Source organism: Babesia microti, chromosome IV (assembly GCF_000691945.2).
Source record: "Babesia microti strain RI chromosome IV, complete genome".
NCBI classification, from domain to species: domain Eukaryota; phylum Apicomplexa; class Aconoidasida; order Piroplasmida; family Babesiidae; genus Babesia; species Babesia microti.
Window position 1 is genome coordinate 1,488,190 of NC_034969.1, and position 13,870 is coordinate 1,502,059.

At 34.8% G+C, this 13,870-nt stretch overlaps 10 protein-coding genes across 10 annotated transcripts; 6 read left to right on the plus strand and 4 right to left on the minus strand.

Moving 5' to 3' along the window:
* Positions 111-845, minus strand: BmR1_04g08985 (hypothetical protein; the record flags this gene model as incomplete). Its single annotated transcript, XM_021482739.1, has 5 exons — positions 111-273; positions 419-479; positions 500-592; positions 614-659; positions 681-845. 5 exons carry the CDS (start codon positions 843-845, stop codon positions 111-113), a joined length of 528 nt encoding a protein of 175 aa, XP_021337909.1.
* BmR1_04g08990 (replication factor C subunit 2/4) lies at positions 839-2,015 on the plus strand (the record flags this gene model as incomplete). Its single annotated transcript, XM_012794927.1, has 7 exons — positions 839-979; positions 1,001-1,080; positions 1,104-1,156; positions 1,203-1,284; positions 1,305-1,629; positions 1,650-1,766; positions 1,791-2,015. 7 exons carry the CDS (start codon positions 839-841, stop codon positions 2,013-2,015), a joined length of 1,023 nt encoding a protein of 340 aa, XP_012650381.1.
* On the plus strand, positions 2,152-2,672 carry BmR1_04g08995 (conserved Plasmodium protein, unknown function; the record flags this gene model as incomplete). Its single annotated transcript, XM_021482741.1, has 4 exons — positions 2,152-2,221; positions 2,243-2,314; positions 2,336-2,482; positions 2,503-2,672. The coding sequence occupies 4 exons, from the start codon at positions 2,152-2,154 to the stop codon at positions 2,670-2,672; spliced, it is 459 nt and encodes a 152-aa protein (XP_021337910.1).
* BmR1_04g09000 (vacuolar membrane protein-related, putative) lies at positions 3,057-4,653 on the minus strand (the record flags this gene model as incomplete). The annotated part of the gene is made up of 5 exons (XM_012794929.1): positions 3,057-3,330; positions 3,386-3,916; positions 3,937-4,329; positions 4,351-4,458; positions 4,481-4,653. 5 exons carry the CDS (start codon positions 4,651-4,653, stop codon positions 3,057-3,059), a joined length of 1,479 nt encoding a protein of 492 aa, XP_012650383.1.
* Positions 4,790-8,077, plus strand: BmR1_04g09005 (DNA-directed RNA polymerase, mitochondrial; the record flags this gene model as incomplete). The annotated part of the gene is made up of 1 exon (XM_012794930.1): positions 4,790-8,077. The coding sequence occupies one exon, from the start codon at positions 4,790-4,792 to the stop codon at positions 8,075-8,077; it is 3,288 nt and encodes a 1,095-aa protein (XP_012650384.1).
* On the plus strand, positions 8,295-9,245 carry BmR1_04g09015 (hypothetical protein; the record flags this gene model as incomplete). Its single annotated transcript, XM_012794931.1, has 5 exons — positions 8,295-8,579; positions 8,602-8,727; positions 8,751-8,922; positions 9,059-9,158; positions 9,179-9,245. 5 exons carry the CDS (start codon positions 8,295-8,297, stop codon positions 9,243-9,245), a joined length of 750 nt encoding a protein of 249 aa, XP_012650385.1.
* On the minus strand, positions 9,798-10,049 carry BmR1_04g09020 (hypothetical protein; the record flags this gene model as incomplete). Its single annotated transcript, XM_012794932.1, has 1 exon — positions 9,798-10,049. The coding sequence occupies one exon, from the start codon at positions 10,047-10,049 to the stop codon at positions 9,798-9,800; it is 252 nt and encodes an 83-aa protein (XP_012650386.1).
* Positions 10,341-12,219, plus strand: BmR1_04g09025 (hypothetical protein; the record flags this gene model as incomplete). The annotated part of the gene is given in 4 exon segments (XM_012794933.1): positions 10,341-10,920; positions 10,940-11,112; positions 11,135-12,117; positions 12,138-12,219. The coding sequence occupies 4 exon segments, from the start codon at positions 10,341-10,343 to the stop codon at positions 12,217-12,219; spliced, it is 1,818 nt and encodes a 605-aa protein (XP_012650387.1).
* On the minus strand, positions 12,250-12,865 carry BmR1_04g09030 (charged multivesicular body protein 4; the record flags this gene model as incomplete). The annotated part of the gene is made up of 2 exons (XM_012794934.2): positions 12,250-12,684; positions 12,707-12,865. 2 exons carry the CDS (start codon positions 12,863-12,865, stop codon positions 12,250-12,252), a joined length of 594 nt encoding a protein of 197 aa, XP_012650388.2.
* On the plus strand, positions 13,121-13,486 carry BmR1_04g09033 (translation initiation factor SUI1; the record flags this gene model as incomplete). Its single annotated transcript, XM_012794935.1, has 2 exons — positions 13,121-13,381; positions 13,403-13,486. 2 exons carry the CDS (start codon positions 13,121-13,123, stop codon positions 13,484-13,486), a joined length of 345 nt encoding a protein of 114 aa, XP_012650389.1.

The following is a 13,870-nucleotide window of genomic DNA, read 5'->3' on the forward strand; positions in this document are numbered from 1 at the left end:
GTATTAATATATTATTACTGAGTTATCAATAAATATATTGTATAAATGGTGTGGTAATTTGTAATCTAAAAACTAAATTAAAATATAATTAAAATTCGCAGTTTGTGTCATCAATTTACACATAAAACACGATAAGATGGTAATAGGCACCCTGCTGTAGTTATTTCATCATTTTTATGCATAAATTTTGAAGTTTCTTCGCCAAATTTGTAATTATCACTAGTTGGCCATTTGTCACTTGCAGAATCACAACTTCTGTTAATGCAGGTACTCCTATATATATCATTTTAAGCAATATCTTATTTGCCAATAACAATACATAGTTTATATAACGTATGTTTATGTGTAAATATAGATAGTTTGATCATGTAATATCATGTTATACTATCGTAATCACAATAACATGAGTTATTATTACCAACAAGCACAATCTTGGCCTTTACAAAAGCTAGTATCTGTCAATTCACACAATGGGTAATCTAAATTATTGCTAGATTACTTGCTATTACTGGGTTTCCCGGGGTACAAACGACGCGGTATTTGCCTCTAGGGCAATCAGTAGCCAACGAGGATAATTCTGATTCCTTTAGGACTAAATCAGACTGATTCTTACAGATCATATCGGGAGGTATTTTTCCAGAACAATTACCTTCGCAATCCTGTGTCAAACTGTGTGTTACTGATAGACAACTAGTGCCCAGTGATATTTTGTCTAAGTTCTTGCATAGTTCCAGCTCGATGTCATTAGAAACATAACTAGTGTCACATAATATAAATGAGTATATCGTTATTAGCGTGACAGCTTTTATTAATTTTGTGTAAAAAATTAAAGAATTGCATGACATCCGCTGATTGTGCGGAGTGTCAAACTGTGAATATGCTTCCTTGGGTTGAAAAGTATCGTCCTAAGACGATATCAGAAGTTTCACACCAAATAAATCCAGTTTCTGCACTTAACCAAATTGTCAAAACGCTCAATGTATCAAAAATAGTTATGTAGATGCCGCATCTAATTTTTTATGGACCTCCCGGAACTGGTAAAACATCGGCAGCCCTAGCACTGGCTAGACAATTGTTTGGGTAACAAAATCATTCTAACACAGAAAGGATGGACTTAAGGAAAGAATTCTCGAACTAAATGCTTCGGATGATAGGGGTTAGTAATCCTAAACGCCGCCCCTAAAATACCACAACTGATGCAGGCATTGACGTGGTGAGGGAGAAAATTAAGACCTATGCTAGATTAAATATATCAAAAAATCGAATAAATCCAGAAACTGGAAAGTAATTTAAATCTAAATTAGACCAATGCCTCCATGGAAGATTGTGATATTGGACGAGGCAGATATGATGACATCAGATGCTCAAGCGGCACTACGCCGCGCAATAGAGAATTATTCGACTATTACCAGATTCATATTTATTTGCAATTATATATACAAAATAATTGATCCTTTATGTTCACGCTGTTCTTTGCAACGGTTTCAACCAATAGCCAAACAGGCGCAGATCAGCAGATTGGTGTTCATTTGTGAGCAGGAAAAGATTAGTAGCTTTACGAATGAAGCGATGGAAGCGCTGGTACGCGTTTCACAGGGAGATTTAAGGAGGAGTATTACATTGTTGCAGGTAAAATATATTTAACAAAGACCATTGGTTCTTTATACAAAAATATAACAGAAGACATAGTTTACGACATCGCAGGTATTCCACCTAGAGTAGTAGTAATCGACCTTTTAAAATCTTGCAAAGGTACAATGGATGATGTAAGCAATTGATTGGTGATATAGGTAGATACTGCCGTAAAGATTATAATTGACCAGGGTTGGGATGTTTCCGATATAATGTCACAAATATGTGATATTGTGGCTAATGATGTAGAGCTTGATGATATATCAAAGGCTAGAATATCACTAGAGTTATCTAATCGCGATTTTGCACTGTTTCAAGGCGCTTCCCAATATTTTCAATTACTTTCATTGTGTCATCACATACGAGAGATTGTTATGAAGTAATTTTACTCGGTATTACATTAATAATTTTTTAATAAACTGCAATATTGTTATGTTTGCACTAATTAGTTAGCACAGATGTAAGCTAGTAAATAAATAGTATCCCTCCACCCCAGTATATATAAATTGTATTTTTGACATGACAAGTGACAATGTAAATGTCGTTATATCTGTAAACCGTTTCGACATTGAGCCTACAAATTTTACAAGTAATCCATGATATTATCTAGTAAATAATGTACCTAAGAACACGAGCATTGGCCGTATCAAATCAGATCACTTTTCCAATGATATAGTCTCATGTATTTATCAATATAATCTAGGCAACAATATTAGGTTCATTTATAGGGGGAAAATTTTAGATGAGTCTACACAGATTAGTAAAGTTGAATCGTTTGATGGGATGATCAAGCTCATTGTCTTCATAACCAAGCCACCAGTCATAGATATTAATAGTGGTAAAAATGAATGTAAGTATAATGTTAGTTAGCTCGTATTTGGAGCACTTTGGGCTGTATCACATTCATATTTCTACTGTGGTTCTACAAGTTGAAATTCTCTGATACCTTTAATTGGACTGCAAACACCATTTTTTATATCGCAACCACTTTAACTCTTCATACTATAATTACAACTGCTGTAAGGCGTAACGTCAGTTGATAACAATATCTAATATGTTACTTTTCTTGATTTGATAACAATTTGATTTTTCCATTTATATCTAGTCTCGTACTGGTTACTTGTATATTTATTTGTAATTTTGCCGCGTTAGTTTACTTTTCTAATAGTAATAATAATTGTATCTACGCCAATTTATATCTAACTATTATTCTAACTATGATTTTGGTATAGCCATATATTTTATCGTAATTAGGAATGTTGTATAATTGATTATGTTTTGAATGACAAATGTTATACTTTAAATCATGTATCATTATACATAATCATTAATTAATTTATTGTATAAATACTAAATTTGTAGGTTAATAATAAGTGTATATCTACTGTAAAGTTGTCATCATAGTTGTAATTGTAGTAAATTTTCTAAAATGATGATAGAAAAGTGTTGAGGTGGGAATTCTTAACATTCCGCAAAATATTCTCATACTCAACTTTGGCATTCAATTTGGTCTGAATGTTTATGCTGGGTAAAATGTCGTAAAGTTTGGAAAAGGGCATGCCCAATCTAGAATGTATATTGTCGTATAACATTTGTAATTTCTTAAATTCATCCGCAGGCAATTTAGTAACATCTATGTCACCGTATTTAGCAGAGCATGCCCTTTTTAATTTTGCGATAGTTTCAACCTCTTCAGTTCTAAATTAGTAATAATTTTATTTAAAAACGCGAAAATAACACATCCGTAACATACCTTATTGTACAGGATCTAATAAGTTCCTTTTCTTTATCATTTATGCTGGATTCGAGTTTAGCAATGATGGGTGATTTATTGTTCTGTATGTCCTTTAAAGTATTGATAATAGTAGTGGTAACAGGTTCATTGGAATAGTCTTGTTCAATTTCTGATATCGCAGACTTGATGATATCGTCTTGGAGCTTTTTATTGCTGGCAAATTTGTTCTTAAAATCCAAAATTACTTCATCAATCATTTCATTCTGTAAACTAACAGCAATAAATTCTTTTTGCAATGTTATAGAGGCTAACTTGTCTAGGACTGATTTGGTGATCAATTCCTTCATGGAACTAATAATTGATATGTGAAAATCCTTTAATTGCTCTTCTAGCGATTCCTTAAAATTAATTACGTGATGATTGCAACTGGCATCATCATTGTACTTCTTAATTTGCGTATAAATTGCTTCCTCACTAGATAATTTATCGTCCAACGCCTTATCAATAAGCAATTTTTGATCCTTCCAAAAATATTCCTTAATTGTACGCCTAAATCATTAATGCATTACTGATAATAGTAAGCTAGCATGTAAAAAACTGCCCCAAAAGGAAGAGTTTTTGCAAAAAACCAAGCGTTTCCAAGCACAGCATTGCACAACCCGAACCAGCAGCCCAAAAATATCAACCCGTAACTTGAAATTAGGTTTTTAGGCTGTTTAAAATTAAGCTCGACAAGCTCCTCAGGTTTGCTGGCCCTTGTTTTGATGCAAAACTTATAGCAATCTTCCTCGCTTAGGTCAAAAAGCACTGCTAATTCGGGATAATGAAACTTGTAGTCATCTGGGAAGGCAAACTTGAAAGCATTCATTTCCTTCTCGCTAAAACCATTCTCCCACATATTATCAATTAGCTCTTGTTTAGTTATATAGACATCCTTTTCGACAACAAGTCCATCTTCGCATCTATATAATTATTGTTGTTACCTTTGGGCAAAATCACGGAAAACCTGAGGTCTCTTTTGCACTACAGTTATTAAGTTTAAAAACTTGAGGAAAATAGGCATTTCCTTGGACATTGTGTAAAAATCATTCCTGAATTAAATTATTCGCTAACTTTGAAGGCTCGGCGAGTAAAATGTCATCGTATTTAGAGTCATTTGACCATGGTTTAGTAATGCGATACTTTGTGTATTGCACACGAGTCGGATTCCAGCCGTTACCCAGCACATGGTAATTACGGTAAAACACGATATTTAAATATTTAATTGGGTGTAATCTCAGAGACATTTTATGCCATATACAGGTATGTATAGAATGGGTATATAAGATAACTTATTAATGGGGATAATATATTTAAGAATACCACAACAGTATGTGATGTATCATATTCGGCGCTTATTAAGTGTATGTTAGTCTGGGTGATATGTTTGGAAATTCTAGAGTTAGACCTATACTAAGGGTCGTACAGAGGTTTAATATATCAAGTGCTCAAATTGTATCTAACAACACGAATAATGCGCTCCTGCAATTCCTCCAACCCAATGTACATCAACATACTCCCAGTAATACAATAAATCAATTTGAAATGCAATATGGTGGAGAGTTAAATAATTTTATTGATGAAAGAATTTCACCCAGACTCGCCCATTTTTCACTAGAAACTCCTAATCACATATTACGACCAGAACCGATCTTGCTAGAAAATATTTCCCTCAATTATCTAAGGGAACACATCACCACAATAGCACAGCCTGTACTGGAATGGCTTAGGACTGATAATCCTAGGTTAGCAAATTTATTGGATCCAAGAGTGAAATTATTCTTTACCAAAGTAGCAGAGTATACAGCTCATTATGGTCTATTGCTGGAAGATATTCTGTCACAAGAACTGATTAATCATGTTAGTTTGTTAACGAATTTTAAGGATCTATTTTCACTAGCATATATAAATGAGCAGAAAAGACTCTTGTATGGTGATAATTCATTCCCTATCCTAATTAATCAAAGGGAGTCTCATCATTTTTTGCAGTTAAAACGGCAGATTTTAATAGAAAAACTGAGCCATTTGGAGTCTCTAAACCGTGCGAATGAAAACGCTTTTAACATTATTTCAATGCACAAAGCGGCGGATGTCAAGGCATTATCAACACTTTGTAATAGTTGGGTTAGTGGAATGTCTAAGTTTATCACAAATTGCAGTAAATGTGATGGTGAAGACTATGTATTCATGGATGGAGCTAAGTATGAACTGGTGAAAGATATATGTGAAACACTTAATTTGAGCTTTTTGTGCCAAATAACCATAAATGTAGTCCTACAAACAGTGTGTATACCAACTTACCATAATAACACCAGTTACCAGACAAAATCAAATAAGTTTGTACCTAAATCCAATCAGACGCTTGTCACAAATGCTGCCCTAAAAATTGGTGATGATATTATCAACAATTATTCAAACGTTAAGGGCTATATTTTACACTATAAGGCAGAAACTATTGCCAATATTGGTGGGTTTTTTTTGTATGCATTAGTTAAAACTGCTAAAATTGGAGTTCCCGGGGATGTAGCTAAATTGCAACTTCAGGTGGAGTTGAATGCGTTTTTAAATCATCTGAAGTCGAAAATAATCAAGTCTAATGGCAATGAAGTTGAGTTTCAGCAGACAATTGATAATTTAGGCATTAATGACGATGCAAATAACAATGAGTTGCAAAATAAGTTGAGTGATTTGTGCAAGAAATACAAGACAAAATTCCCTGGTTTACCAGAACAATGGGCAATCGAATCTATGGCCAATGACTTTGACAAGTGTGTATACATTTCTTCCTTTACCCATTCTCTGGAGAGGTTTTACGGGAAAACATTCGGTGTAATAGGTATAAGGGATTGTTGCTGGTCATATATCAAGGATACGATTGCCAAGAGTTTGCATACCCAATCTTACTTACCAATGGTCATTGAGCCCAGGCCATGGACCAAATATAACAAGGGTGGTTGTTATTCATCCAAAGCCATATTCATTCGTACTCCCACTGGAAGTTACTGTGATTATTCGGTTTATGACTTTACAAGAGTGTTCAACATTGTTAATGCCATTAGCAGAGTGCCTTGGAAAATTAATACTCGTATGCTGAAACTGATAAGCTTGGCTTGGGACAGTAGTTCGGCCAGGTTAAATTTATGGCCTCACTTGCCCATAAAATCAAAGATAAGCTTATTGCCTGATGATTTAAATGAGATAGAAAATATAAAAATGTATGCAAAGGACCCTAAAGTGGTGGAGTTTCAAAATGCAAGACTTTCCACCGAAACCCCTTTATTGCAACGCCGCCTTAGCATTGCAAAGGAGTTTAGCAATGCCGCGGAAATATATTTTCCTCACAATATAGACTTTAGGGGCCGATTATATCCCATGTCTAGCCATTTGAATCACATGGGTGATGATTTATGTCGCAGTTTACTGTTGTTTGCTCGAGGTAAACCATTGGGCGACCGGGGCCTATTTTGGCTGAAGATTCATATTGCTAACTTGTTTGGACAGGATAAGATTCAGTTTCAACATAGGCTTGACTGGGTTGAAGATAACATTAAAAATTTTGAACGATTGGTTAAAATTTTTAATCCATCATTAATTGATATACCAACAAAATTGCTAGAAGATGACGTATGGAATTTTTGGATTTCAGCAGATGATCCATGGCAAGCATATTCTGCAATAACGGAGCTTCTAAATGCATTGAAATTGGATGATCCAGAAGAATATATATCGTGTATTCCAATACAGCAGGATGGTTCATGCAATGGATTGCAGCATTATGCTGCATTAGGTAGGGATTATAATGGAGGATCTGCGGTAAATCTCACCCCATCCGATTCACCGCAGGATGTATACTCTACTGTATTGCAAGCTGTTATTGAAAAGGTACAAAATGATAATGTGATTGGCGAGAAAGACTATGAAATTTCTGCCAAATGCGTACAGTTGGGATTGCTGAAGCGGAAGGTTGTAAAACAGACGGTGATGACGATCTGCTACGGCGTAACTAGAAGTGGAGCTGTAGAACAAATCAAGCGCCAAATAATAGAGCTATATCCCTCCCAGATGCAGATAGAAGAGGTACATTCTTTGTCACAGTATATAGCTGACAAAATACTGAGCTCGATAAACAAGGTATTTAAGGAGGCTATGAAGATCAAGAGGTGGTTGGATAAAATTTCACTGGCACATAATTCTTTGGGTATACCTATCAATTGGCTTTCTCCAATTGGATTACCTTGTCATCAACCTTATTCAAAGTACACCAAAATGCATGTAGTTTCTCCACTACAATGTCTAAATATATCTGATCCAGATCCTGATAACCCAGATAAGCAGAAGCAAAAACTGGCCTTTCCTCCTAATTTTATCCACTCATTGGATGCAACGCATCTAATGATGACTGCTGAAGCACTGTTAATCAATGATAAAAGGCTGTGTAATTTTGCCGCTGTACACGACTCTTACTGGGCACTACCCAGTGATGTTGACACAATGAATGTTGCAATCAGAGAGGAATTTGTGAAATTGTATAGGCAACCAATACTCAAGAATTTATATCAGTTTTGCAGTGATAGGTTGGGATATTTGGGTAATGAGTTAATACCTGAACCACCGGAAATAGGTTCACTTGACATTGACGCTGTAACAAAGTCCAAGTATTTTTTTCATTAACATGTATATTGGTAATTGAAAATTAGGACTTAAGTTGTACAATTGTCTATTATTGTGTATTATCGTAACTATCGTATTATTTGATTGAATCTTTAAACGCATACAATTTAAATTGTTAAAGTATAAATTTCTACTTATGTGTAGAAATTGATCTAGCCAAAAATTGGTTATATAACTATTCGCATTAATAATTGTTACAAAACTAGAATAGCTCATCATGTATACACATGTAATTGTAGCGACTTTTTTAGAATTATTGTTAAGTGTATTGGCAACGACAGATACTAGTAATACTCATGTAAATAAATTTGAAAGCGCTGAAATGATGGTATCAAAGAGCACTACCGATTCAAATCCTGTTTCCGTGATTGGTGTTATGGATAGGAATATCAAACATAATTTACATAATTCCTTGCAAGGCGCCAAGTGTAATGGCGCATACTGCAAATTGTCTAATAATAAAAATGTGGAATCCATGAAAAATGGGACTAATTTTCTTATTGTAAGCATATAATAATTTTTAGGTTAAACATTTTTGCCTAAACAGTTGTGTATGTTGGCCTTTGTGGGCCTTTTCAATAGCTTATCTATTTTGCCAGTTCATAATCTTCTTAGCCTTTGTTCACTCTTCAGCCAATATATTTACAAATGTACGCCATTAATTTTTATCTAGGGAATTTGGGGAAAAACTTTTTACACTCATGGTGGTTTGTACTTAATCATTTTTTCATTGTTAACTGGTACAATTGGTGGATTGGTGGGATATTATAAATCATTCTGTATACCAGTAATACTGGCACTAATAGGTGGTTCCCTAAATGTAGGTGCTGCAGTTATTCTTGTTGGTAAGAGGTATTATCTCTATTTATTGCTAGGGGTGGATCTTTAGGGTTCTTATCAAGTGCAACCACTGGATTTATTTTGTCTTGTACAATTAGTGATGATTTCTTCATAATAATATGTAAACATAATGTGACATAGTGACAACAATAATGTTTGGCATTGTTGGATTGGGATTGGGATTAATCCCCTTCTGCAAAAATTTGAAAATGAACATCAAGTACACTGAACGGTGTGATAGGTATACAGACTGTGAGTTAGGCTAGAAGATTTGAATAACTATGGAAGTAACGAATCATCCAACTCTGATACAAGTAGCAGATCGTAAGTAGTGATTTATTTAGGCGATTGTTGAGGGCTAAAACGGTGGGAAGTTATAGACCAAGTATATAGAGTTAAAGCATTGTGTGTATAAGGGATGAGTATTTTTATAATTTTAGATAAAATTGACTCAAACAGTTAAAATACTTTTTAAAAATCGATTGGTTTTCGATTAGCCACTTAACACTTATTAATATTCAATGTTTGAGTTGTATTATTTTCAATATATTTTTATAAATGCAAATTACACATATTTTGCATATCCATTATCATTAATTAGTGGAATCGATAATAATGGAAAAAATAGTGTAATTAGCAAATAAGCAATTTACTCTGGTTTATTACTCACATATACTTAATTTTTGTAAAATCTTAAACAATATATTACTAATACATATGATCATGGCGTTTACCGCACCAATACATTAATAGGTAAAATCACCGATAAGCAAGCAGCAACTGTATAACATTTATTGCTAAATGTTTGTTAGATAATTATCTGATAAATAATTAATAATACACATAAAATTGATATTGCATATGATAAATTAGTGATACATCAGCGCAGTTTGTCAAAATTTAGGAATGCATCATGCCTCTGCTGATCTATAACCCCTTTGGCAAGTAGACTCTTCAAATGCATTTTATAAATGAAAGATGGCTTGGGGTTTATTGTGTGATAGGATGGATTGTGGGCCAACATGAAAAGTCCAACGCCCAGACACAGTGAGACAACGCAATATCTGCGCAAAAATTTGACTCTATCTTTGGCAAAGGGAAGTTTGAATAAGTATTCAGTGGGTACAAACATTTTTGCCTATGTTAACTGTATCATTAATGGTTTGTAAAGGGGTAGACGATCAGTTTGAAAACTACTACAAGTAAATATCATTATGATCAACTTGTAAAGTTATTCTCATCATGTTACACTTGGATAATTATAACTAATGTCAGTTTAAATTGTTAAAATTTTGTGTATGACTTACCTCCAAATTATCTTAAGGTAGGCAAGAGTATAGCCTGGATAGAATGGACGTGGGGAAATTAATGTAGAGTATGTATCAAATGAATGTGAAAAAATAATCAAATAAAGTCATGTAATATGGAATCTGATCAGACTCCAGAGGAGTTGTTTATCCGCAGATGCTACAGGAGGGATGTTAGATCACTCTCGATCAGCTATATTGAGCAACCCGAAAAACTTACCGCACTGGAAAAGTTTATAAAAACTGAGACAATTTCGGAATTGCACATAATTCAAGTAACCAGAATTCCTTTAGAGTATATTCTTACCACTTTTATAAACCATCCCTGCAATTTGACCACATTTGAAATCAAAACTGTATCACTTTCCTGGGATGATAACACTATTGCCCTCATTGCCAAATTTTTTGGACTACACCGTAATACTATTAGGCACTTAACTATAAGATGTTACCTAAAAAGCAAACACATAGCCACGATACTTCAGTGTGTACCGATTGGCATTGAATCTTTAGATCTATCAGAGAATATATTCGATAAGGAATCACACTACCTCGAACCCCTAATTCAAGTGATTGGCGACAGTGAGTTAATTGAACTCAAGTTATCTAATACTAGTATGAGCAAAGTTGGTATCCGCAATTTATTCGTAAAACTTGGTGAATTAAATAAACCAATAGCCTTACGCAATATACAAGGTAGGTGGCATTGATTTAGGCATTGAAATAGCAAATAGTAACATTGTAAACGGCACTAAGGAGGTTGATACCATTAACCAACTCAAATTTATCAAGAATTCAGATTACTTAAACTATTTAAGAGATGTTTATTTCCTGAAACTGATGATAGATAATCGCATTCGGGTGTGGTGGCCTCCTACAACTACTGAAGTATGTGCTCTGTGTTATATAGACCAAGACGTTGTATTCTGGTCGTTATTGGCCTGCAAAGGTGCTTCAAGTTAATACAATGGACAAAATACTCGTTGTGAAATATGATAACGATGAATTAGACTACGTACAACATACGTGTATACAACCATTATCGCCTTTTAAGTTTGGCGGTGGATTGTCTGATAATATTATAGAAAATACTTTTTTTATTAAAAAAATTGTTGATTTACCCGTGGATCAAACTAATAAAAGGAAACCTGTAATGGATTTTGTAGAATCGGAATGGGGTATAAATGATACATTGGCTGGTAACTTAATTACATGTGGCGAATTATGCGAGTTTAGAGATCCACGTGACATAAATTCCACAGACCCCAGCGATTTTGTGGGTTATACCAAAGAATTAAATCCGGAAGAACCACTATATTCGTGCAAGTGTATCTATCAAGACGACGAACATGCTGAAGTATCTTCATGTAACATTAGACGGGCAGTTGTAGTTAAATGGAATAATTGGGTGTATGAATGCGCTAGAGCTCATAGATTAATTGCAAGAAACCAAAATAATTTGATAAGTAAACTAAATGTTCTGGTTGAGAGTGTTTGGGTTTATCCAAGAGTTATAACATCTGAAACTAAACTGGCATCTTATCCTTCAAATATGAGAGTAGATTCATTGCAAAAACATAGAAAAGCAATTAAATTTGACCTAAGGAACCATCCAGGTCTAAAAGGGTTTGATGATATTAAATCCATCGACAATTTGGACCGCTTTGAACTGATTAAAAAATGCAAAAGTTTCCACGATGAACTGGTAACTGCTAAAGCTAAGTTGAACATTTTTGATTTTCTGGAAAATGAATGCCAGGAATTGCGTGTTCAGGTGGATAGGTATGAGACAAAAATACAAGAATTAGAGTCTCAATTGTTATGTTTCATATGCACAAAAAGTAAGATTAATTGCATAATTCACCCATGCGGCCACTTCCAAATTTGTGATATGTAAGCAATACCTAATCTAGATGTGCTAGTACCATGGGTAAATGCCCATCTTGCACCAACAGGATAACAAGTATACAATTGATCAAATTTGCACTGTGTTAATTTCGCATAGTATACAAATAACAATGGAAATCATGTAAGCTTTTCATACGTTAGCGTAGCACCGACACTAGTATCGTTAAGTTTAGGTGGATCCAATTTACATTCGTTAAGTAGTTCATCATAATCTTGGTCGAATTCTGTGTTGTCGTATATTTGATTAAAAGCATCGTTAATTTCCGCCTGAAATTCGCGTTGTTCCTGCATATCTTCTATAAGCCTATCTAACTTTTCAATAGGCATATTGGCTTGTAGTTGCTTTTGCAATTCAACGCCCTTGCTCAGAGCCGTGTATGCTGTATGTTGGATACTGGCACTTTCAAGAGTGATATGCTGTGTTTCCAATGTGACAATTGAATTATTTATACGAGCAAGTTCTTCCATATAAAGCTTCTTTTTCCTTAGAGATGCGATTGCTCCTGCCTTATCTTCCACACCGGCCCTTGCCTTGGCCTCCTCCGTTGCATGCTTTATTGGTCGTTCAACTCACCTTGATTTGTGCTTCTAGGAGTGTTTGTCGGTCTACAAGGGATTGAATGGCCTTTTTCCCTTCTAAAATAGTCTCGTCTATAGTTATCTGAGAGGTTGCGCCATTTGCCCGATGTTTTGGAGAGTTGGGATTATGTCTGCCCTTAAAAAATGAAAACATGCCTAACTCATCAGGAATTTTAGACTAAAAATAGCATAAAGTCAAAGTAAACATGTAATTAAGCAACTGTGTGTAAGAATGTGTAAGAAAGTGGGAGGTATTGTTTTGTAAAACCTCAGCCAGATCTGCATATTTGTGGGGCCCACCCATTAGTGGATATATCACTTGCATTCATTTGAACGATAAATTAAAAATATAAACGTTAGCCACGTAGAAATTTGATAGAAAAGGTGAATAATATATGTAATTTAGGTTATGCCCCTCGAGTTTGATATTACTGGAGTGACTGATCCATTTTCGCACAGTGGTGGTAGCGAAAAGGGTCGTAACAATTGTTCTAGCAACTTTGTTCACATTAGAAATCAACAAAGAAATGGACGTAAAAGCGTAACAACTGTTCAGGGTCTACAGGATACACTGGATCTAAAAAAAGTTGTACGCGCTTTGAAAAAAGAGTTTAGTTGTAATGGCACGGTCATTTCGCACCCAGAATATGGTCCTATTATACAATTACAAGTAATTCCATGTATTATTTAGGGAGATAAGAGGCATGATGTCGTAAACTTCTTAGAAAGGGAAAACCTCTGCTCATCGGACCAAATCAGATTGCATGGGGCGTAGTTTGTCTCTTTATCATTGTACAAATGTGTTTTTTAATTTAGTTTCGCATGATGATTTATATAGCGTAGCTAAGCAAATTTCAAACAGTTACAACCTTGCCTAGTCCTTAACCAAGGTTGTCGTGTCAGTGTGTGCGTCAGTGTGGTTAGCCTCCGTAGCGCCATGTACTATGGCAGAGCTACCACACAATATATACGCTTACTAATACAATAATCTTACTCTTACAATTAGTCTATATCGCAAATATCACAATTTGTTATAAGATAAATGACGTGAGGGTTGCTGTGATAGGCGGCGGCCACGCAGGCATTGAAGCCGCGACTGCTGCAGCCAGACTTGGTGCAAAATCTTATTTAATAACTCAAAATAAGCGTACACTCGGGG